This window comes from Drosophila suzukii, chromosome X, assembly GCF_043229965.1.
Source record: "Drosophila suzukii chromosome X, CBGP_Dsuzu_IsoJpt1.0, whole genome shotgun sequence".
NCBI classification, from domain to species: Eukaryota; Metazoa; Arthropoda; class Insecta; order Diptera; family Drosophilidae; genus Drosophila; species Drosophila suzukii.
In genome coordinates this window covers 163,689-188,541 of record NC_092084.1, presented here as the reverse complement: position 1 = coordinate 188,541, position 24,853 = coordinate 163,689, and the positions used below count along the sequence as shown (strand labels likewise).

General features: G+C 38.4%; 3 protein-coding genes across 17 annotated transcripts in view; 1 reads left to right on the top strand and 2 right to left on the bottom strand.

The window, feature by feature from the left end:
* The window catches only part of LOC108015121 (uncharacterized protein CG43867), a 147,454-nt gene that overhangs the window by 11,437 nt on the left and 111,164 nt on the right, over positions 1 to 24,853 (bottom strand). For 13 of the 15 annotated variants that reach the window (XR_010654794.2, XM_017081371.4, XM_065867880.2 and 10 more), the window contains one exon: positions 15,685 to 15,747. Coding sequence is in view for 13 of the 15 variants with exons in the window: in XM_017081371.4 (XP_016936860.3) it covers positions 15,685 to 15,747 (63 nt within the window). In the remaining 2 variants the exon portion in view is untranslated. Of the gene's footprint in view, positions 1 to 6,402; positions 6,679 to 11,642; positions 12,772 to 15,684; positions 15,748 to 24,853 lie in introns of those variants that run through there. The other 2 variants (XM_017081380.4, XM_017081382.4) reach the window with 2 other exon arrangements.
* Positions 17,514 to 18,086, top strand: LOC108015126 (uncharacterized). The gene has a single exon (XM_017081387.4). It carries the CDS (start codon positions 17,514 to 17,516, stop codon positions 17,886 to 17,888), a length of 375 nt encoding a protein of 124 aa, XP_016936876.2. The 3' UTR covers positions 17,889 to 18,086.
* LOC108015127 (uncharacterized) lies at positions 19,223 to 19,927 on the bottom strand. Its single transcript, XM_017081388.4, has one exon. The coding sequence runs from the start codon at positions 19,881 to 19,883 to the stop codon at positions 19,644 to 19,646; it is 240 nt and encodes a 79-aa protein (XP_016936877.1). The 5' UTR covers positions 19,884 to 19,927; the 3' UTR covers positions 19,223 to 19,643.

Genomic DNA, 24,853 nt, shown 5'->3' with positions numbered 1-24,853 from the left:
CGTGTGAAACTTTGAGCCCCCAAAACAAACAAAGTACAAATCGGAGTCGGCTAAGAGAAAATAAAGGGGCTGGGAGCTGAGACAGTAAGATGACTTGATCTAAATGCGTTTTCTATATTCGCAGACACAGCTGGCTTGTACCTCAGACCAGTCAGCCAGACAGGTAAATCCTGGCAATTTTCGTTGTTGGATTTGCGACCGGCACTGGAGTGGCGCTTTGTAAAACGTATTTAAGGGGATGGGGAAATCGTAAGGCACATTCATAGATTTGGTAATGATTAAGCATTTGGAAAGTGTTTTAGTCAAACATGTATTTTGAAAGCAGCATGACTTTCATCTTTCGGCCTAAATCATCGTGTATTAATTCTATTGCAAACGGACAGGTCAAATTGCAATGCTTTCCACTAAACATAAATCGCACATATTGCCGTTAGTCCTATTTTAAAGAAATACTTTAAGGGCAGTGTAGAGAAATCCCCAACAATACCATGCCCTGACGCACAATGGGATTTTGTCAAACAGAAAAAAAAGATATAGGTTTAGAAAATTGGTTTAGTTACTGGTGGCTGCCTGCAAAATGGGCTCAGTATAACAATTCCAAAAGCAGAAGACGGTTAAAAGATAAGCGAGCATTTCAATAAGATTTGAATTGAATTTGGAGGGCTAAAGAAACGGGAGAGTTTGTCACTTATTTTCATTGCCAGATTGCAGCTCTATCCCCAACTGCCATGTAGTGTAGATTTTCCACTTCTCTGGTTAAGTATACATCCTGTTTTTATGACTTAATGAGCAGACGCAACTAAGTGGGGTTGGGTAAGTCAAGTGGGGTTCTCAGGACGATGGTAGTCAATAGATGACTAACGGCACTTGGCCGTTATAGTCGGACCTAAAAGGCCCGGGGAATGAACTTGATGACTCACTTTCTGCTTTGCTGCCTAAATAGTCCTTAATAAACTCAATAATAAACCCCCCTTAATAGGTGACTTATCTGTTTATTTATAATTAAGACATTTTCAGAGTTTCTTGGAGGTCGTTAGTTGGAAAGGATTAAGTTTATTAAATCAGGATTTACTATGACTTAAAAACTCCAGTATATACTCTTAATAAATTCAGATCCATATTTTCTCACCTTTCCCGGCTAACAAATTCGCTTACTTTCTCGGGCGATTTGTAATTATCACTCAATATGTGCAGTAACTCAAACAGAGTGCGCCCCCTTTAAGCCATATCTTTCATTGCCCGGCATCCCCCTGTTTTTTTCTGCCACTCATATCAAGCGTCGTATAATACACACAAACTGAAATTCAGAAAAATATATTTTGTTGGCGTTTCTTGTGCTTCTTTGACTTCTTCTTGGGCAAACAGCCTCCCGCTCGGTCCTCGCCGTACTCGCTTCCACTCTCTTTTTCTCCTGCGACGTTTAACTTGGAGTCATGATACCATTGTTATTTATAGTCAACATAGCGGCAGCCGCTTAAGAAAAAACAAGAGCATGCAAAAGCGGAGGATAAGGCAGAACCACTCATAAAAACACTTCATAGAACACTGTTGCCGGCCCTCATTCCCTGAAAAAATCAATCTCCCCTTTCCTTAGCACGCGCCATATTCCTCTATTTTAGTTCTTAGTCTTCCTCTTCAGAACTGCCACTTATCTGCTATTTGGTGTTCCACATTCCCAGAGCTCCCCCAATATATGGGGGATATCGTTAACTAAATTGCGATAGGATGTCAGATTAAGGAATGTGATACCTCGTTGAGCTCATAATTAAATTCCCAATCGATTGGCATTTAAATCTTCAAACTTTAATTTTTGAAAAATTTTCGAAAAAAATAGATGATACAACCCTTACAAAAAACGCGAAAATGGGTCAAAAAATAAATTTCCCGATTTGTGATATGGATCGATAGCCTTGGTTGTTAGCTGCTCTTAACAGTTGGTCTTTTTGTTGTGCGCCCCGATTTGACTAAATTACGACATAAAAACGGCCTAAAAATAACGCATTTTTCGTCAAAAAATAAGGTTCCCTATTTTTGCACAAAAAAAGCTGTATGTTGGTCGACAAATTGCGAAATGAAGTCAGATTAAGGAATGTGATACCTCGTTGAGCTCGTAATTAAATTCCCAATCGATTGGCATTTAAATCTTCAAACTTTAATTTTTGAAAAATTTTCGAAAAAAATAGATGATACAACCCTTACAAAAAACGCGAAAATGGGTCAAAAAATAAATTTCCCGATTTGTGATATGGATCGATAGCCTTGGTTGTTAGCTGCTCATAACAGTTGGTCTTTTTGTTGTGCGCCCCGATTTGACTAAATTACGACATAAAAACGGCCTAAAAATAACGCACTTTTCGTCAAAAAATAAGGTTTCCTATTTTTGCACAAAAAAAGCTGTATGTTGGTCGACAAATTGCGAAATGAAGTCAGATTAAGGAATGTGATACCTCGTTGAGCTCGTAATTAAATTCCCAATCGATTGGCATTTAAATCTTCAAACTTTAATTTTTGAAAAATTTTCGAAAAAAATAGATGATACAACCCTTACAAAAAACGCAAAAATGGGTCAAAAAATAAATTTCACGATTTGTGATATGGATCGATAGCCTTGGTTGTTAGCTGCTCATAACAGTTGGTCTTTTTGTTGTGCGCCCCGATTTGACTAAATTACGACATAAAAACGGCATAAAAATAACGCACTTTTCGTCAAAAAATAAGGTTTCCTATTTTTGCACAAAAAAAATCAGTATTTTGGTCGACAAACTGCGAAATGAAGTCAGATTAAGGAATGTGATACCTCGTTGAGCTCGTAATTAAATTCCCAATCGATTGGCATTTAAATCTTCAAACTTTAATTTTTGAAAAATTTTCGAAAAAAATAGATGATACAACCCTTACAAAAAACGCGAAAATGGGTCAAAAAATAAATTTCCCGATTTGTGATATGGATCGATAGCCTTGGTTGTTAGCTGCTCATAACAGTTGGTCTTTTTGTTGTGCGCCCCGATTTGACTAAATTACGACATAAAAACGGCATAAAAATAACGCACTTTTCGTCAAAAAATAAGGTTTCCTATTTTTGCACAAAAAAAATCAGTATTTTGGTCGACAAACTGCGAAATGAAGTCAGATTAAGGAATGTGATACCTCGTTGAGCTCGTAATTAAATTCCCAATCGATTGGCATTTAAATCTTCAAACTTTAATTTTTGAAAAATTTTCGAAAAAAATAGATGATACAACTCCATACAAAAAATGCGAAAATGGGTCAAAAAATAAATTTTTCGATTTGTGATATGGATCGATAGCTGCTAATTGTTACTCTATCACATTGTTATTTTTCCATTTTTGTGGTTGCAACAACGTACTAGTTAGCTACCTATTTTTTATGATTTGGATTTATTCTATTTTATTACCACATTACTAATTTTAAAAAAATTTTTTATAGTAACCTTTACGTTTACGTATTACGAGACTAACTATTTCATTGGTTTAATTGACAATGAGTTGGGTCCATTAAATCAATATATTGGTCAATTTGATTAATGAATTTTGATTATATATATGATATTTTCAAATGTTGTGTAGACATAACCAAATTTCCCTAGTTCAGATTGCTCTTCTTTTTTAGTAACCTCCACGACAGCTTTCGGCTGCTTTATCTTTAAATATAGTTAATCTCTTTTGAGAAGGACAATGCTCCTCAGGAATTCTGCATTGTCGCAGGGAAACCACACATCCTTTCTTCCCTTAAGATTAAGAAGCAAGTCTCTTTGTGAATGCTTTTTCCATTCCAGTCAATGCCAATATTTTTAACATGTTTTGGCAGCATTGAAATTGGAAATGTGCATATTTCGCATTGTTTCGGAACGTGTTTCGTCACAACTTTATCAAGCTTGGCATTCTTTTGGTCCTTCGCCTTTTGAAATGTTCTTAAGACTTTATTTTTTATTTTCCCTATTCAGCACCTTTAAACTGTTTCGTCATGCAACAAAAATTACAAAACAACTTAGTACGTGGTCTTGACCTACTATACTATGGTTTAATCTTCGATTTCAATCAAATTTTATGAATACACGCAGATTAAAAAAGCCAACAACAACTTATTTATATTATTATTATATTAAATAATTTTTTGATAAAAGGTTTGGGTAAATGATGTGTGTATACTTAGAAATATTTTCAAGTTTTTTTAATCAAGCATTAATAATATTCACTAATTATTTGGGGAAGCCCTTTTGTTGTTTACTGCTGCGTATACCCCAACTTTCCTATGAATGAGAATGATAATGTCTGTCCCCTTTTTTAATTAAAAGGACTACTTTTATTTCCCTTACCACAAAATTTAAAAATTGTTTGTTCAGTTGCTATTATCCTTTTTTTGTGCGGGAACTTACTTTTGATATGCCTGTATTTATGGATAATACACCTGTCTGGCTATTGATTTAGATTGCGCTCTGAGACCTTTAAAGACTGAATATAAGGAATTATAATTTAATTTCCAATCAAGCCCAATTAATTGAAGACACATTAGCTTGTATATTTTACCAGTTAAGTTTATTAAAAACAATTCCCAGAGGGTCCTAATGGTTTGCGAAAACCAATCCTAGAGGTTAGCCATAAGGATTATGTTTCCCTGTTTAATTGACGTTGGCAGAACTTTTAAGTTGCCCCCCAAATCCCCACCAGATGTCGTCTGCCAATAGAACTTTAACTTGTGAACGGTAAAGCTACACTAGGAAACTTTCCACCTCCAAAGATCTTGAGATTTTCCATTCTCTCCGTTTCTTTATCTCGACTGAGCTCCCACATTGTCACTCGTGCAACGTAAAAAGGCAAACAATGTCCAGGAAGATATGCTGAAGGAGTAGCATGCAGGATCGACGGTTGTAAGGCAAGGGACGAGGAGAGGCACCAGTAATGTCCATGTCTGGCGTTTTCAAAAGAAATTAAAATACGCCGCGATATTTCCGAGGTGCTCTATAACTTTTCCTTATTTGTCTAGCTTTGCCTCCCCCAAAACACAACCTAAAAAGTATACAATTGCAGCCAGAGTATTTAAGGGGAACCTACGCCAACTGTTTGTGGCAAATGAGCATGAAATAGGTCTGGGATTATTTATATTTCACATTTTTATTTTTCACCGTTTTTTTGGTGTATAAAGTATGTTATTCGGGTTCAATAGCTAAGCAGACCCCATTGTTAAATCCGAGCAACGAATTCCTCCATTAATTTTCTCCATTTTTCGATTTGTAACACAACTAATAAAATCTCAAACCCCGAAAGCAGCTTTAAATTTAAATTTGTTCTCTCGTGGTTTGTTTTCGATACCACAATGCACGATTCTGAACAAAAGTTTTATGATAATATCCGAGTTAGCAAATCAGCTTCTGAATTTAAATAAAAGAGTCTTAGTGAGTCTTTGTTGAGTGCAGAGACAATAAAGCCTTCTCAAGAGAAAGAGCGAAACTTTTAGCAATTAAAAACTTTTTCATATTCGTCGGAAAGTATGTGCCAGGTAGAAAGTATGTATCAGGATCACCAGCTGAGCCGAGTCCGTCCGTATGAACGCTGAGATCTCGGAAACTATAAAAGCTAAAAAGTTGGGACTTGGCATGAGCTTGAGCTTGAGCTTCTTGCGCAGCGCAAGTTTATTTTAGTTTATTTATCTAACGCCCACAAACGCTAATACCCGTCTAGCACCCACATTTTTCAATATTTTTGAAAAATTTCAATGAGATTTTGTTTTGATTATCAATATCCAAAATTTTTCAATTCGCTCTATTCATTAAAAAGTAAGCAAATTAAGTACGCAATCTTGGGAACAGACGCTTTGCTCTTGCATATCTCTAACTCTCTTATTCCGCTTGACTGAGTAACGGGTATCCGACAGTCGATGGCATCCACCAAAGTGTTCTCTCTTGCTTAAAATTGAGATTGTTCCCATCGCGTCTTGAAAACTTTTCTGTGCGTTCTCACACTTTTTCTCCAACTCATAAATATTAGATTTTTATGATGCTTTCGCGACGACTGCTCACAGCTGGGACCCAACACATAAAAAACAGTCGAAGACATTCGGCGGTAGAAAACTGCTAAGGGAAAACTCTATGAGGGGACGGATAAACACCTCTGGCAGATATTTATCATTAAGAATTCAAGTGTATTGTTCACCAGCATGCTTTGAGTTCATTATTAACATTGGAGATTAGCGATTGATTCTTATGAAAAATATATAGGTGAGAGACCTTAGGAACTTGAAGCCAGGAGTAAAATAATATAATACTGAAAGGTAAGTTATGAGTCTCCTTCATAAAGGGTTTTAATGTTGCTATAAAGTTTTTGAAGTGTGATTTGCCTTTCCTTATTCTAATAAAATAATTTCAAACTCTTGTTAGATACATACATCGAGCACGTTCTGTGCGCCGGTCCATTGCCGCTGATTTAGCGATTCTCGCCATTTTTACTGGTGTTTTAGCAGTCAATTCCCTGATTCTTATAAGATCGGCCAAGAGTTCATTGCCATGACAGCGCTGCACAGGGGTTAGGTTTCGATTTAGAGGTTCGGGGTTGATTTCCGCATCGAGTTCTCAAAAAATACACATATACAACGATCTGGAATGGGAAGTCGGTTGTATTTGCAGAGCTAAAACCAGTTTCGGGACCGCAGAGGGTGGTGAGACCGACGATCGTGAGCGATAACTAAAGTCCGGTGAAGGGTTGGCCTTTTTAATGATTTCTGTTCTTTGTCCTTTGGCTAGGTTTCTTTGGAGCACTTCAGATACTACACCAGAAATATGCAAAAAAAAAAAAACAAAATATGTCACAGTAAAAAATAATATAAAGGAGTCACACTTATGTTTTTGACCGGCGCCGTTTACCACATAATAGGGAACCGAATAGCGAAGTGTACGACTCGAGCTGCCAACAAGAACTGAATCTGAACTCGAGTGAAGTGGAAAGACTGCTGGAAAATGCTCAGAGAAATTCTGCTGCCAACGCTGACAGAGGGAAATTTTCCAAGGGAAGTTCCAGCGATGAATGCATGTTTTATTTTTGGGGTGGCGTCGAACGAAGGCAGTTCGTCTTTGCACAGCCCATAAAATATACAGACCATATTCTAAAACCCTCGGATGCTAAGTTTTGCCAGCCAAGTTTAACGCCTTTGACTTCGGAGGGGAGTGCGCAATGGATCTGCAATAGGCGTTTTGTGCCTTTTGCAGTAATTAAATTTATAATGGATATCTCTGGACACCAATAAATGGCAATTAATAAAAAACTAAATAAATTTGGTTCAAGGTGCCTTTACATTACGAGGTTATAAATAAACCAGGCTGGCACGGTAATTCACTGAGGGTTTCAAAGCTATTTCTCTCTTCTAAAACTGCGAAGTGGGAGAAATCCTTCTGTCAACTACCGCTGTTTCCCCTTAGATGACTCAGCAATGACTCCCCAAAAAAATAACGAGAAAATAGCGATCCAGCTGCAGACGGATGTCAGTCGGGTGAATGTGAGTGCCATGCGTCCAGCTCAAAGCGGAATCCTCGAAGAGAAGGGATTTTAGTGGGAATATGGGAAAATAAGAACCGGGGGCAGGTGCTCATTACTTGTCAGATTACGTGTATATGTACATGCCAGAAGCGGCAGCGCATGGCAATTTATCTCTGTTCCGCAACTTTTCGTTTGACCAAGTGTGTTTTGTTACTTCTAGCTCAACATTATAATGTAACATGTTGCTTTGACTCTTTGGCTGATTGTTTGCGGTTGGTGCTATCAATTTGCCTGATTAAAGGCCAGTTATAACAGCCATTACACACAAAAGGGGAGACCGATGAGTCAGAGGCATTGTTAGTGCCAGCAGTCAGCCAGACTACTTAAGCAACCGGGCAATTTGGTTACTTAGAACCTCCAGACTGGATGGCGGCCAACCGAAACAGATACTTTCCCAGACTTTCCCCTCTCAAAGTGGCGCTGTTTGGTTCCATTATTCTAGAGGTGGTTTGTGGTGTATCCTTGAAAATGTATTCTTCTTCTAAGCTAGCGCTTTGAATTTAGATGAGCGTTATCAAAACAATTTATGCACAGTTTCTTTTTTTTAATTGTTTGCACAAAAAGCATTTAGGACAGTTTTCCCATCCGCATTTTAAACTGAAAGTAGGTTTTAAATTCAAAGTTTTCATACGTGCTCCAGGTTAAAAATCCAGTTTTAATTTAACTTATGGACGAGAAAACTGCTCTTTGGGCAATATGATTCGACATTGGGTTTACATACTTTTTTTTAATGTGTCATTTTTAAGTAATTTATTAAATTTTTCACGACTGTTTAAAGACTACGAAACAAAATTTCACACAAGCAAGAAAGAAAGCTAGCTATGGCAAGCCAAAGTTTATATACCCTGCAGTAAAAAAATAAATTACAGAATCCGTATAAGCGGTAAAAATGCGGCAAATTTGTTTATAAATAGACCGATACTACAGCTATAGATACACCCAAAAAACAAAAAAACTTATCAAGTAAAAAAAATATGTTAAATTTTAGGAAACATGGCATTATTTAAGAAATAATTAACCAAAGTATTGTATTGCAAAATTGAAAATTATGGCCCATATATGATTACTTAGAAAGCTCGTGGCAAATCCAAAGACTACATCTAGGGCACACGTGAATTCTCTCTAGCACTAGATTTGCTTCCGGCGGAAGTGTACTTAATTTATTTTAAAATAAAAAATTTCATGTGCATTTATGCCATGTTAGAAATATTCGAAAACATATTATCATTTTGTTGTTGTCTTATCAGTTAGTAGATTTTACCATCCCCGAAAACTAACACAGTTCAGATTTCTTAAGACCTCCTTACGCGAGTTTATTGACCCAATGCCACCATGAGACGCTCGAGGGATACAAAAGCATCTTGTGGATATCTATCACATCGTTCACAGCCTCTAGTCGCCGCGACTTCTTTGCTCTATTTTTATAAACATTTATGCAGCGCCTCGACTCATGTTTTTTGACTCGTAAGTGGCTCCATTCGTTGGCCCAAGAAGTAGCATTATGTTGACTGCAAAAAGCCACAGTCCGCAAAATGGTGTCGTCTACTTGCTGGTGAGTTTAAAATAAAAATGTAGTTGGCTGAAACACCTTAAACGCGGACAGAAAAATCTTAAGAAAACCATAAGAGCAGTATGCCACGAAGGACTGCTTAATATTAATAGCAACATAGAAATTCTTATTGATCAAATTTATTGAGTATCATATGTAGTATCCGTAAAACTGCTCGACACAAAAAGTCTTACGTGTGTAATAGATAATGAAATATCTTGAGAAGTAAACGGTATAAATCTTAGCTTCATTAAGTTCATAAAGAATATTGCTGATACGTCTTTGACAATAATAAACTTTATGTTATACGCTATATCGGGTACGGAAAAATCGGATAATTTAAGACGAAATGCAAAGGCAATACAATTTTTAAATACACATCAAAGGGGCAAGTTGGGGGCTGCGGCGATTGGGCATTGGATCAGGGGCAACAAACTATATGGGTTTGGAGTGCGAACGAAGTGCAGAGCCTTCAAGCGAAAGTAGCAATCGTCAGCAACCAAGACGATGACGGCTAGCCTGCACTCCGATGACGGATGCATGCATCATTAATTCAACTGAAACAATGTTTAACAGCTAAATAGAAAGACAAACAGGGCGTAGTGGGTAAGTGGGGATAGGAGTCTGTCAACGCTTTTCATCTTCCATAATCGAAGTGCCCCTCTAAAATACGAAAAAGGAGGAAATGTGGCTTACGACTCGGCAAGTACCCTACTTTTTTGACAACCAATTCTTTTATGCTTATTATATTTTAAAATATTAATGGCTTTCAAAAATACAATATTGAAGGAAGTTGCCATACCCGTACCATGATTCTCCGTACCATTTTCTTCCATTGCTGGAATGCGCTGTCAGGACAAATTATGCTCGTATTGAGCCAATATTAAGGGCTCTTAGATTATTTAATTCCTAGTCTGCAAGCATTCGATTTAACCTCAAGGGAATATTTTTAAAATAATTTTTAGAAATTGATTTAAGTTAAATAATTGTAGCCAAACAATAATTTAACCATAGGCGATTAAACAAATATCGTAATCTTGATAATTCTAAGAAATTCTATAACAACCGAACATAAACATGGTAACAAAGTTGTGGGTTCAGTTGGGTTAGCTGCTACTTGGGGATGTAAGTAACAATCTGGAGGAGTAAGTGCATCCGTGTATTGCTGCATCGAGAGCTGGCACATCTAATCAATGTTTATCCAGAGATGAATGGCCAGCAACCAGTGTAGTAAGCTTCGCAGAACCCCTCCTCTGGGCGTCGAGGGGCCATCAATCAACTAACATGATGCATCATCCTCGACGCTGCGAATGTAGACGGATGCCAGGCACGTTAATTGAAATTGCAGCTTCTGCAGTCACGGGAGTATGAATACGAATCGAAATGGGAATAAAAATGGGAATCATCACGAAGCAACAATCAAAGAGATGACGATAGACGGGTCCAATGATATGTAGCTCTAAAGAAAAAATTCAATTAACAAGCTGACCCACTTCCGGATTGCCACTTTATAGGAGCAGAGCTACAACAAGAGAAAACGCTATAGTCGACGGCCTCGACTATCAGATACCCGTTACTCAGCTAACAAAAAAGCGCCGTTCGTTCATTCTTAAGAAACGAGAAAACTAGGGGGCGCTAGTGAAATTTCGTAAGAAACCGATTTTCTGTATGAATATATCTCCATCTCTCTCGCACTCTATTTAGTTTGCAAATTATTAATTACTGTTTGGTTATACTTTTTTAATGAATGATCCTATTTGAATAATTGTTGCCATGTAGATGGATATTATATTATAAAATATTATATTACAAAATATTAAAAAATGTGGGCACCGGAAGGGTTTTATCGTTATGGGCGATTGTGGGCTTTAGAGTGGGCGCGGTCTCCTGCTGAAACAAACTTTCGCTGCGCAGGAAGCCCAAGAATATGCATACCAAGTCCCAACATTCTAGCTCTTATAGTTTCTGAGATCTCAGCGTTCATACGAAAAGACGGACGGATAGACAGACGGCCATGGCTAGATCGACTCGGGTAGTGATCCTGATCAAGAACATATATCCTTATGTGGTCAGAAACGCTTCCTTTTACAGGTTACATTCTTTCCGTCGAATCTAGTATACCCTTTTGCACTACGAGTAACGGGTATAAAAAGGTAACCAGATCAAATGCGAATCGTTTAATTGAACTAACAACGGTGTTTAAGGAGGTATCTGATCGAATGGGAGCATTAAGGCCATAGGTATCCTCAATTTTGAAAGATGTCATATGATACATTCAAATATACACAATGTCCATGCCACATAATTAACATTATCTTCTCCCTGGATTGAAAAGGTACGTTGGGTGCTCTCTAGTTTTAGAAAATGTATATTGTAGTTTAGTTTTGTGAATTTTACTTGCAAATTAAATATTTGTTTATGTACAATGTAAATTGTACAATGTACATACATAAGTAACGTTATTTAGAAAGACAGATCTACGTTGGCGGAATTCGGATTGGTTTGTACAATAGGTGCTTGGCGTATATTAGTTATTTTCACCTTACCTTTTTTCTATAGTTATCCATATATAAAAGGGGGTTTGTTCGTTGTTCGATGAGTTACTTCTTTGGGAACTATAACTATTCTTCCAGTACCGTTGTTTCGTTGCTCGTTTCTTATGCCTCTTACTCGCACTATAACTTTTACAGCTACCGTTAGCTCTACTTAAACTTTACTCCAGTATCTAATGCTGCTACTGATACTTTTAATACATTTGTTGTTATTGCAATCGTTGTTGTTGGTATTCCCTTTGTTTCTGAGGAAAGCAGACGCAACAGCGACGATGCTTTCCCTCAGGACGCTTTCCCATCATTTTTGTGTTCATCTGCGTAGTTTCCTCGGGAATTTTCTGATGTTTCTAATTTCGCATTCTTCTTGCTGTTCGACTGTCTGTTAACTGTTTTATAGCGGCATTTCAATTGTTGTTGCCGTTCTTAAATTATTAAATGATATCCTAATTTCTTTCACTGTAACAATTCCCTTTTCTTTCTTTTCTTTGATGTTTCTGCTTTCCTCCTATTCTCTTCTTTTCCTTGCTGTTGCTCTTTTGTAAATGGACGTTTTGTTGTTGTTTGGCTTAATTTTGATATGTGTGTTTGTTGTGTTTTAATTCTTGTTTGTTTTGTTGCCTCTATTCGTTGTTTTTTGATTATTTATTTAAACTGAGAGCTTAGTTAACTTAACTTCCAGCTTATTGTAATTATATCCTTTGGGCTGATGCTGCTTCTTTCCAATTTTGCTTTTTTGCTGCCTTCGGCAGTCAGCTGTCATAGAGAGAGAGAGATGTATTTTGCTCTCTTTGCGCAAGCTCTTTGGTGTTCGTGCTGTACAATGCGTTCATATTATGTCCTATTATCGACGACGTTTATAATTTGTTCCTGTTATTGCCATTTAAAAACAAACTCAAGCCGAAATAACGCGATTAAAACTCTTATTCTTTTCGTCTTGTCACTCCCATGCCAAAGTTCACTTCATTTTCACTGCCTGTCACTTCTTACAGTTACATACGTGCATATGTACGTGTATGTGGCGCATTAGGCGCGCGTTTTGTACCGAAATTTTGTTTCACAAGCGATGACTTCATGGCCTTTTTATAATAGGGAATAACTTTAACGATTTGTAGTCCACTTTGCATTTCTTTGACGAAATTATCAGTAATTAATGAGGGCGGAACAACCAAAACAAAATTTCGACAGATCCGCGCAGCTACAAGTCTTCTTTTGCACAACTTTTACGCTCTGCCTTTTGTTACGCTACTTCTTTTTTGTTCTCTGTGTTTCATTCAGATTTTCTGTTTTATTTGGGGTTGTTTTCTTACCAAGCTCTCTTTTGGTTTCTCTCTCAGCTGCCAGGCTTAGCAACCCCCAGAATTTACAGTTTTAGAACCAGTTCATAAATATACAGTTTGAGAATGGTTAAGCTTGCTTGTTGTTTCTGTTGTTTGTTTGGCTTGGTTTTTCTTGCCGACTTTTCGGGGCTTTCCAACACTGCCATGTGCCATGTGCTAGCACTCCACACCCTCGCACAAAAACACCCAAACTCCCTTAAAATGTTCTTTTTGGCCGCGTTAAAATATAGTTTATGCGGTGAGGGAATGTATGGAGTTGGAGTTCTGGAATGGTAACTCCATTTTCGGTTAATAGCCCGACGTACTCGGCCAAAGCTTGTCCTGACTGAAAAGCGTTGGTGGCATTTTCACCTATGACCTTGACTGGTTATGGGCTCCCACCAAAAGTTTGAATGTGTTTTGTTTGGGATCTAAAAAAATACATACATATGTATGATGTAACGACAAAACTTTTGATATATGTACAATATACGCGGTATTATGACAAGGTTCTTGATTGTTCCTTAAACCATGAAACATTCCATTATTCATCTGGGAAAGATATGTATGGTATGTTGCACTCATAAACTTGTCATATGTTCCCAGCTATCTGCTTTCCCTTGCCTTGACCCAAAAAGGCTTCCCGTAATAGTTATATTTAAAAATCCCTGCGACGACTATTTGAAACTATTTGAAACAAACCGCAAAAGTTTTAGACGCAAAAACATAACAATTTTAATAGTAAAATGGTTTATACAAAATTTGTTTTTCTCTGACTGTTTAAAACCTTTTATTTTACTCTTTATAATCCGCATAAGTAATGAGCCTGTTAAGGTTTTTAGGCTTGCCCCCAAAAAAACCGTGCGGTTGCCTTGCCCGTAATTTAAAGGGGGTATAGGTAAAGCAGAACAGGGAAATCGGGGTTGCTATTGCCGTTCTATCCCATCTTGTTAGCTGGTTAACATCCACATGTTGGTACATGAATTTAATCTCGGCGCAAACAAAGTAACAAGAATTCAATTTGTCACAGTGGTTAGGCTCGCTTTTCCGTTTTCTATTCTGAGGTTTACATTACGGTCCTGGGATCTGCTCTCTCCGGTAATCCGGAGCCTGACAACGGTAGCTCAGAGAGATAAACCCAGAGTACTGGAAGAAATGAACAAGTTGAAAAATGATTTATAAAAACCACAACTGATATTATGTACGTAGTTTAGTATTATGAAGTTAGTTCAGATTATGAAATCACTTATAAAGGTCTTTAAAAGCATAGACCAATATACATATTATGAATTGGGAAGTCCATTGTATTAGAATTAATGCAATAAATGACTACTTTTTTAGGACACACTTTTAGGCGGAGTTGTAAAGTAATTCCAATGGCATGCCAATCCCACAAAATGCTATTTTGGACAATAAAGGTAATTGGTCGTTTCATCGAACAGTGCATCACATTTGCGTTTCGCTTGTTTTAAGAGTGTTGCGTTAGGCAAAGAAAAAAGCCTCCGGAAACTTGTTCATGCAAACAATGCGCATTTGATATTGAAAACGTAAGTGTAAGGAGCTTGGGCGTAGTCTAGTAATGAGGAAGGGGAACAGCTTATGCCTGTGTCCTTTGTGCTGTCGGGGGTAGTTTTGTGCCTAGCGATAAGGGAGTCTGGCAAAGCTCCGCTCCGTTTGCAACGGCACGAACTCCAACGCAAGCCTGCATTAATGTGTATTTCCGGAGAGCAATGGGTGCTACGGGGGTACTGAGCGGAAGTCGATTTAGGTGTTTCATATCGAGCACTCTCTGTACCACCAGTATCCCCTTCCCAAGCACAGATAATATAAGCAGTCAAAAAAACAAGAAAGAACGCTATAGTAGAGTGCCTCGACTATTAGACACCGGTTACTCAGCTTACCAACTTTATAATAAATATACCTATACATTCGAGTAGAGGGGAAGAAACACTGATGCTTACAGTTTTATCTAGTTAACATTTTTTATGTTACGCTCTCACTTTCATCTGCTAGCTGTGACGTTATGTTCTTGACGATGTTCTTGCTAGATACTGGCGTAAGGCATTACTTATTAACTTATGGTCTAATTTCAACAATTTAACAACCGGAATAAAATGAAATGTATAATGTAAATGTGGGTGTCACAGTTTAAGTCCGTTTTTGGGCGTTAGAGTGGGCGTTGCACTCTGCTGAAATACACTTATCTACATGCTTAATCCAAACTTTCTAGCTGTTATAGTTTCCAAGATATCAGCGTTCATACGGACGGACAGATAGACAGGCAGATGGGCATGACTAGATCTACTTGGCTAGTGATCATGATCAAAAATATATATACTCAATAGGGTCGGTTCTTCGTACGCTTCCATCTACCTGGGCGTCGAAAACAATATCCTTGTAGATTACGAGTAACGGGTGTAACAAGAAGGAGTATGTCTCGACTATCCGATACTCTGTTTCAAATTATAATTAAATTAAAATTCCAAGGCATTTCTGTTGGCGTGGTACACATCGTGCGCCCCAGCTGTTGGACAACCATGCTTTCCAAAAACGCCTCCGCCTTCACACAAAAAAAACGCTTTGGTAAAATGGACTTAACCCATAAAATTGTGCTGCGGTCTCTGTCTAGCGTAAACTGGATATAAGCTTGTTTATCCTTATTTAAGTTTTGCCGCTAATACGATGAGGATGCGGGTGCCCTCAGTTACTCAATGACTTACCTTATCTTCGGCTTCATCGGCTCGTTCTTCCGCTTCAATTACGCGTTGCTCCAGATCTGTAAGCTGCAAGTAGGAAGAAAAATAAAAAAGCTTGGTTAAAACTCATCCTTGTTAGCCCTAACGGTTAAACGGCTCAATTAAAATACTCGCCGTTGTTATTGTAGCTATGGGTATGAACAAGTTATAGACAAAATAACAGATAAATAAAAATTACTCTATTTTTATTTCGATTCCTTTTATTTAATGCTGTTATGACCAATTTTTTTACCTCGCTCTCACCTACATTTATAATTGCACTGTGTTAAAGAATTTGACTTTTGTTAAGTTATCTCGATGGCTGCTAGAAAATCGTATTCGCTTTGATATGTGTTCACCAAAAAATTCCGCAACGCAAGGATTCTGAGAAAAAGGTCCTTAAAGTTTGAAAATTCGTTTTGCTATTTTTTTGAACCACAATTACAGGCAAACGGGTTCTTGGTTTGTCAATTCGTCAAAATATTTGTAAAATGTCAAAACAATAGTTGTGCTACTGCCCTTATTTTATATTCGTCGGAAAGTATGTAACAGGTAGAAGGAAGGTAGTGATCAGGATCACTATCCGAGTCGATCTAGCCATGTCCGTCTGTCCGTATGAATGCTGAGTAACGGGTTTCTTATGGTGAAGGCCACCGACTATAGCGTTTTCTCTTGTTCAATTTTATTTCACCTGTGGCTTGTTTACATTTAACTTGCATAGCTTATACAACTACCAGTGCAGATGGTAACCTTAGCGGGGACACCTATCATACTAAAGGAAACTTCCCAGTATTTTTTGGTGTGGTGAATTGCATTTGAAGCGTCGATGGCGCCAGTAGTGCGCTTTCGAGGTTCTTATGTCCTTTTTGGAAGGTTTCTCCATCCATTCTTAGCTCCCCGGAAAATCATTCACTCCCTCCATCAACCATTCCATTCCCCAATGAATCAATCCTGGGAAGTGACACACAATTTGCGGTTAAAATGGATAAAGGTCTCCGGCTAATACAATTCATGACGCTGGGATCAATATTCATGCACCTGCCATTATTTTAATGTTTAAAAAAATGGTACACTGTCCCCCTCGTCGCTTATTCCGTTTTAAGAGCTTAATGACCCGCCATCAACAAAGGTTAAAATCCGGTCATAGTGAAGAGCCTTCAAAGAATTCCTCTCCAATTAATCACCAAGTGCCCCAAGGAAACTAGAGGAGAATACACGCAGAGTAAGCTGGTTAAACGCCGCAAAGGCGTTTTAAATGCCTTAAATGCATTAATTTCCGCCTTTTAAGCCATTCAAGTGGCCACTCATCCATGGGGGAGGTGTGGCGCCCATTGATTGATGGCTGTCAAATTGTTGTGCGAAATATGAAGAAGACTCCTCCTGTCTACTGAGCCACATCGATGATGAATGGAGCTTGCGGAAGTGGCTCGAAGCTTCCAGAGCGTCAGCTTGACTTGTTTGGAATGAAAAGGTTGGTATGACTTTATAAATTCAAGTCGGAAACAATCTATGGTAAGCTGTTAACGGCTTTAATAATCGAACTACAGAAAAGGTTTTGAAGCTGTATTCAATACTTGCACATATAAATTAACTTTATGCAGTACGATGATAGAGAATGTTCAAAAGTTGTAGCAAAAGACTGATACCTCTGATTTTGGGCGCTGCTGTTTAAAATGCTTCCACACAATGGTCATCTGTTGAGTAAGAGGCGCAGAATGGCTGCGTCACCCCGTTGGCTCAAAACAGCTGTTGGATAGAGAGGGATCACTATAAGAGAGGAGGAACTTCGACAAACTCGCCCAGAAGCGAAAATTATGTGCACTAATCTGAGCAACTTATTTGCCTGCATAAGGGCCCAGTGCAATTCGGATGCGGACGCAACTACCATATCCCATCAGCGGCATAACGGGGATGTCGACGATGAAGCTCCCGATTCCCGATGGGATCTGCAGCAACAGATCCAAAGGGTGCATGTCCTTCACAAGGAGGAAAATAAATCCGTAGCGCAGCAACAGGCACTTTCACTTACTCTTCCAGCTGCGCCTCCTTTGAAAGGATGCATTTGGACCCCATCACGAGCCGTACGGGTCTCTCACGAAGCCCTGGAACGCTACGATCAGATTTTCAGAAGTCCTACCGATGTGCCCGCAGCATTTGTTTCGGCCAGAAATATTCCCGGTCAGTTGTAGGGCAATCAAATCTTAAATCGTAAATCATATCAAATGGCATTTAAACTTGGAATTTTATTTAAAAAAAAAAGTAAAATTGAATAACTGGTATGAAATATATTTTTGGAAATCAAATGAAAAATTACTAAGCTAGTGGAAGCTTCAGTGACTCTTGTTAATAAATTTTTCTAAAAAAAATGCGATAGTGGTATGCCACGGCTCGCTAGCCCTAACTGCTTAAGAAAACTGTAACATTTTTTTAGTATACTGTGCTGCAAAAGGTGGCCAAAAGTATGGATTATACGAAAAGCTTGAAAGAAAGTTGGGCTTAAGTTGCGTGCGTGAAAAGATTGCCTAGGTTTTACCGGATTTCCCCTGCACCATCTATACATACCCGCACACCTGTTTAATAATAGACGTTTTGGCCTGCCAATTGGGAGTTAATTGGAAGAAAACCGAACAACAGTCGGCGGCTCTAAGCAGAAACATTTGGCATTAATTGCTGGGGGCGGAACTGTTTTTCAGACACTTCATACTTTAACAAACAAGTTTTACAAAGTTGCCATACAGTTGTAGTCGTGACAAAAACGGGAACAACGGAGGAATCAAGTAGAAAATGTAATTTCGCAGCCACGAATGCAATACCCGCCAACAAATGGCTCACAATGGGTGCAGCAAGCTCCCAAAACCCCTGTTCGCAAAGGAGGTGACTTTGGCCATTAGTCGGTTTCGGTGTCTTTTTTTGGGTTGCTGCGAAGTTTCTAGCAAATGCCGCGTTAAAAGTTCTTGTTTTCTCCATTGTGACATACATGAATATATATGTGAGTATAGCGGGGATGAGAGGGGATACGCAAATTTTTATGGGTAGTAATAGCTGTGGTGAAGGGCCTAAAAGGGTTCCTTTTCACCGATTGGAAATTTCAGAGACTTAAATGAGCTTACAATATTTTTAAAGGCCCAGCTGCTATACACCGAGAATCCGACAAAGGTATTCCAAAGAAATTATAAACTGAAGAGTTACGCGAATAAACGTAATATGACCTAGCATCTCATCAACAAAACAACACTTGATTCATTTGAGCGTATAACAGTTTAACCGCAACAGTTTAGGCAATACCCTGCCTGATTATATTGTTGATGTTTATTCCATATGTACACTTTGTATACAAGCCTAAAGGCTTTGTGACTCTTGCTTAATGTTTGAGTAATTTGTTTGATTAAATATATATATGTATACATAAATATATAAATTTAATATATAAATAAAATAAATCCTGTCAGTTAGTTAAGAATCAAGCATGTGTAATAAGGTTTAAAGCAATTAAATACTATATTTGTATACGTAGAACTTAAACATTTTCGGCTTATTGTGTTTCTTGACTTGTACTAACATAACATAGTACAAACAAATAATCCCATACCAATTTACCCCATCGTAATAAATTTTTTTGTTATTACGTCCGTTTTTATTGAATGCACTCATATGTTTGTTGTCTCCTCATTTGGTTCTGGTTTTGATTGCAAAAAGTTAATTAAAAATTTGTTGGAATTGAATTTTATTGCATGGCATGTTTTGTTCAGTTTATTTTTCTCAGCTGTGCTTTGTTTGAGTTTTGTTGAGTTATTCTTTTTTTTGCCGGCGTTTTTGTTGTCTGGCCATTATGCCATTTGTTGTCATTTGGTTTTTGCCTTTGGACTTAATTGGATTATGGCAAAAAGAGTTTTAATTAAACCAAATGAAGCGGAATGGAAACGAGCGGCGGGCTTTGGTTTGAATCATATGATAAGCTCCGGGAGTCGGGGATCATCGAAACCATCGAGGCCATCATTGCACTCTTGTTCGAGAGCCCAGGGACTCCGGATAATTTCAAAAGTCACGGGCAGCGGTGACGGAAGTTGGACCTTTACAGTGTTGGTCGGCGCTTCTTCAATTGAGGGAGTGGATGGAAACTCCATCATACAATCGACACCGAAGCGTCGACAGTTAAAAAAATCCACCAAAAAGCCCAGAAACATTGTCACCACTCGGCTTGCAGTCCTCGCCCGATGCCTGAATACGCAGCACTAATGAAATGGCAGGGTTCCAAATAATACCCACCAAGATACTATCCACAAGTCCACGCCCCACAATCCACTTCACAGCTGCTTCCACAGTAGAATTCGCAAGTGGATGGATTATCAATAGCTCCCCGAACTCGCGTTTCCCGTAAACCCATCATCATCATCATCATCATGTAAAAAGCAAATGACAAAATTAATTAAAATTAAATGTCGCGCGTTTGGCGTGGGGTAAGGAATGCGATCATGCATTATGCATAATACATAATATCATATTCACTGCATCGGCATTACGTAATCTACTGTTTATATACACGCGCATTTATGTACTTATGCATTTATGTTTGTTTCTGTATAGGATGCACATTATAATTACATTTATGCGCGGCCATCAAATTCAATGGGATAACATTTGCATAACGGATGCTGCGCCCTTTTCATCCACCCCAGCCCAACACTAAAGATGCAAAAATGCTGCAGTTCCGAATACTCTTGCTGTGGATTTTAAATATTTCTAAAGTCTAATACTTTCAAGGACAATAAAATGCTTTAATGTTGAACGCGAAAATGTTTTCAATGGTTCTAAAATTTGAACATGATTCAATTTTACTTTTTACTACATACTAATTTTTTTAAACATTTGTATGTCCTATTCGCAGAGTAAAGTGGTGTATTGTATTTATTGGAAAGTATGTAACAAGAGCTATTCGTCGAGTCAATTTAGTCATGATCGTCTGTCCGTATGAACGCTAAGAGTTCGGAAACTATAAAAGGTATAAAGTTGGTATTAAGATTCTAGGGCAGCAGTCGGTAGCTTCCCATTTAGCGGCTATAGGGAAGACCCTTGCACACATCGATGAACTGCTAATTAAGAACTGCAAATTACACACAAATGGAAAACAAAATGTCGTGCTGTTGTATGCAGAATTCTTTTTATAAAAAACTAAAAATGCAACAAAAATATTCAAAAATTCGCTATATATTTTTTTCAAATTTCTTCGCAGTAGAAGTAGATTTGGAGATACATATTCCCATATCTTACTCGCTAACTGCCTGGCATTACGGTCTATTAAATTACGGCAAAAAAATTTTGAATAGAAATATAATAAAAGTGAGGCAGAGTGAGGAGGAATAGGGAAACGAGCGATGACAAAACCAACAAACGACTATACTACAATTGCTTGGTTCTCCTTGGCCCTTGACTGCTGCGTTTTTGCATAGTTCATAATTAAGAAATAGTAACTGGTGCGTGATTAGCGTGTATTTCCGTCTACTTTGGTACTTTCCTTGCTCGAGATGACTCGCTTAATGGAGTTTCATATTAATTGCCAAGCATTAAGCTTTAAAAACGTGCGCTTGTCCCCATGCAAGAAATTAGAGTATTGCTTTATATGACGGGTAAAACAACTAAGCTGTGCGAAAGTGGAAAAAAGAAAAAGCGGTCCGTCTGCGACTGTTACTGCTAAATTCATGTCAATAGCATAAAGTCAGGCCCATTCGCACCGTCCCCTCCACACTCTTCATTTTCCTTGCGCTTTACTTTTTTTTGGCTTTGGGTCAAGTGGAAAGAACAACAAGCACTACAAAAATAACCATAACATGAAAAAGTAGGTTAACATGGGTTAAGGTGTGTCATTATCTTGTCACAAACACACGTGGAAGGTAGAACCCATCATTGAGTCCACTCAGCGGCAGAGGCACCTCGCTTTTCCGTCTGCTAATTTTCATTCCCTGGTTACACAGAGAAATATCGGAAGAGACAATTGGTTTTATACAATCTTCATGGTAAATATGGTGAAAGCATTTTTACGCAGATAAAGAACAAAATACCAAGATCAATTTCGAATATTTCATGTTTACATAAACGCATAAATTGCTCTCTTGGTTTAGAGGCTTGTCGACTTTCTCTTCTCCTTCGTTTTTCCTAGACTTTAGAAAATTGTATGTATATGTACAGTGTACAACTTCTTACAGATCGAAACTATTATACGTATAAATTGTATGTGTGCAACCATAGTAACACCTTTGTAAACTTGCTTTTGCAAGGTACAGCCTGCGGAGTCATTAAAAGGCTATTCCACCACTGCTGGCGGCGGCTGCTCATTACGGATAATGTGCCAAGGGCGGATGTTGCACCTGCACCTGCAGCATCCCCACTTGACTGAACTAATTAGCAGCTAGGCAGCAAAGTTGAAGGCATCTTTAAGAGGCAATGTTCCTGCTTGGGTACCATCTAAATTGACACAAATTGGCACAAGGCAAGTACACCAGGGCAATCAGATTAGACGATGTCGTCGTCGCATCATGTGCGATGTGCTTTTCCCATTCATTCTCTTGTTCCGCCCCCTCATCCTCTGCTGACTTTGCCTTTCCACTCCACAAGGAAGGAGCAGAAGCAAAAGCAGCCACCCAATGTTTTTACAGGTGCTTTCAATCATGACGCACGGATTAGAACTCCGGTTAAAGATTAACAATGCCACACATTGCCAAAACGGATGCTCAGCTAGTTAGACAAAAGACGTTTGCTCACGTCAACGCTCCTGAGGGATAAAATGGATTGGATAAATAGACCAAAACCCAAAGATAAGATATGCCGATTGCTAACGGGAAGCATTAGGGAATAGTAGAATCAAGACTAACTTGTGATACGATGATAGTGATACTGTCGGGGAGACCTTTCTCCTTTAAATAACATTCTAAAACAAAGGTTTTTGTAAAGAGTGTAATGAATTTGATGAACGCATTAAAACGACTGTGGCGAGATATCCCAAGGCAATTAGCAGTTGATAGCGTCTCAAGTAGTCCAACTATACCGAGCCCAGACCCAACTCAGTTTATCCCAAACGCGATTTAAGATAAGCACAACAAAGACAGCCGAAGAATAACAATTAGTGCATACTGTTAGGTACAAGGAGAAAATGAAAGAGAAAGATATGCCACAACGAAAAGAGCGCAATAATCACAGCAAAGTACTGCATATTCATAGGCGCAATCAACTTAGTTGCACAAACAGCAGCACTAGATAACACAAAACAAAGGACCTCGACTACCTTCTTCATACTAATTAACTTAATTGTGGGCCGTTAGACGAGACCAAGTGGCTCCACTCCTCGCTGGAAGTAATTGCCACTCAAAAGTTCAATGCCTTTATGTTAAAGTATTCATCTTCATCTTCATTCCACGGTTCAAAGTTTCCACAATTTTCTCAATATAATATTTGGCTTGCTGACAAAACTTCTTGCAGCAACTTGACGGAATATTATGCAGAAAACAAATTATGCTCATGATTTTCATTTGAAAGTCGAAGTTTAAATACCCTTGCCAAGTGAAATTTTTGTGATCATTTTTAGGGGGCTATAGAATATAGTTCTCGGGTCCGGCGCCCTTTGATCTAAAGTACGTATCCGACCCCAAAAACTGTATATATTCTTGATCAGCACCACTAGACGAGTGGATCTAGCCATGTCCGTCTGTCCGTTTCTACGCAAATTTGTCTCTCAGCTTTAAAGCTATCGGGATGAAACCTTCCACAAAGTCGTATTTCTATTGCATGTAGTATATAAGTAGGATCGACCGGGATCAGACAACTATATACTATAGCTCCCATAGGAATGATCAAAAAATATTTTATTAAAAACTGTTATATTTTGTTTTCGGTAAACATATACGGTAGTAAATGAAATAGAATGTCTCCTTTCTTTTTCAGTGTATAACAGTGGCGAACAAGAAGTATTGGAAAGCTCCTAACAAATCTGTTAAGGCGTTGCGAAATCCTGTCGGAGTGTTTTTATTTCCAATTCAATTTGTAGTTTATTTTCTTTTCAGTTGATGGACTTTAAGTGGTACGTTTTCTATTCCAGAAGTGCCGACATTTTTTAGTCGGCTGCTCTGTGGTGAATTTCAATTATCCTTGTTGGAGCAACTATTGCTTGCATTTTCATTTCCTTGTATTCCTTGTATTTCACTTTTAGTTTTATGAATGAGGCACCGCCTAGTTTTTCATTCGGAATTCCTGCTTCTCCCTCTTGTCACTGCTATTCATTCCCCCTCTCAATACAACTTCTTTCGTCTCCAAGCCCTTTAGTGTCCCGTCCTTTACTTCATCTTCTTCTTCTGGCGCTGGCTAGCCATTTGGGCCGTAAATTGTTTGCATACAACACGGCTACAATGGAGGGGGTTTAAAGGAGGGGTCTAGTTCAAAACCCCAGCCATTTGTTTTGGGTCTTAAATTTTGGTGCGGCTTATTTGTGTGGCTAGATTAAGTTTCAAATTGATGTGCGTTTTGAGTTGGCCAGAAAATGGGAATAGAGATGGGATTTGGCTTGTGGTCATAGTTTTCCTCCGATAAGCTGGAACTCCATGCCTGTAAGCCGCATTGATGGGCAAACTTTAATTTGATCATTCTTTTCTGTTGCCTATTCTTTCTCTCAGAAAGAGCCGATAAGCTAGCTTTTTTGACTCAAAATCACGGAACTTGCACATGAAAATGGGGCAGCTAATCTGCAGGGATTTGTGGGTCTGTAAAAAATCCTGGAGCGCCTTGTGCGGCATTTTCCAATGGAAATATGACATGCCCTAGTCTAGTGTGACCTTACTACGAAGAACAATTTGAAAAACTAAAATGACACATGACTTCTTTACCAGTGTGATCCTTTATAAGAGCGGATAGTCAAACAGTCCAATGAGTGGAGAGAAAAGTCTAAGAAAAAGATTTCCGCATTTTTGTCAGGACTCTGATTTGAGAATAGAAACACCTTTTCAATTTCTCCGGGAAAGACTAAAAATTCGTGCCGTGTGTAAAAGCAAAAAAGTCCCCATACAATTTCCATATCAGCAATTTTATTTGCGGCAATTTGGCAACACTTTTGTTTGGTGGCGAGAGGGTGGTTCAGCTTTCGCTGGCGGTGACGTATCAATTTCCGCTTGAT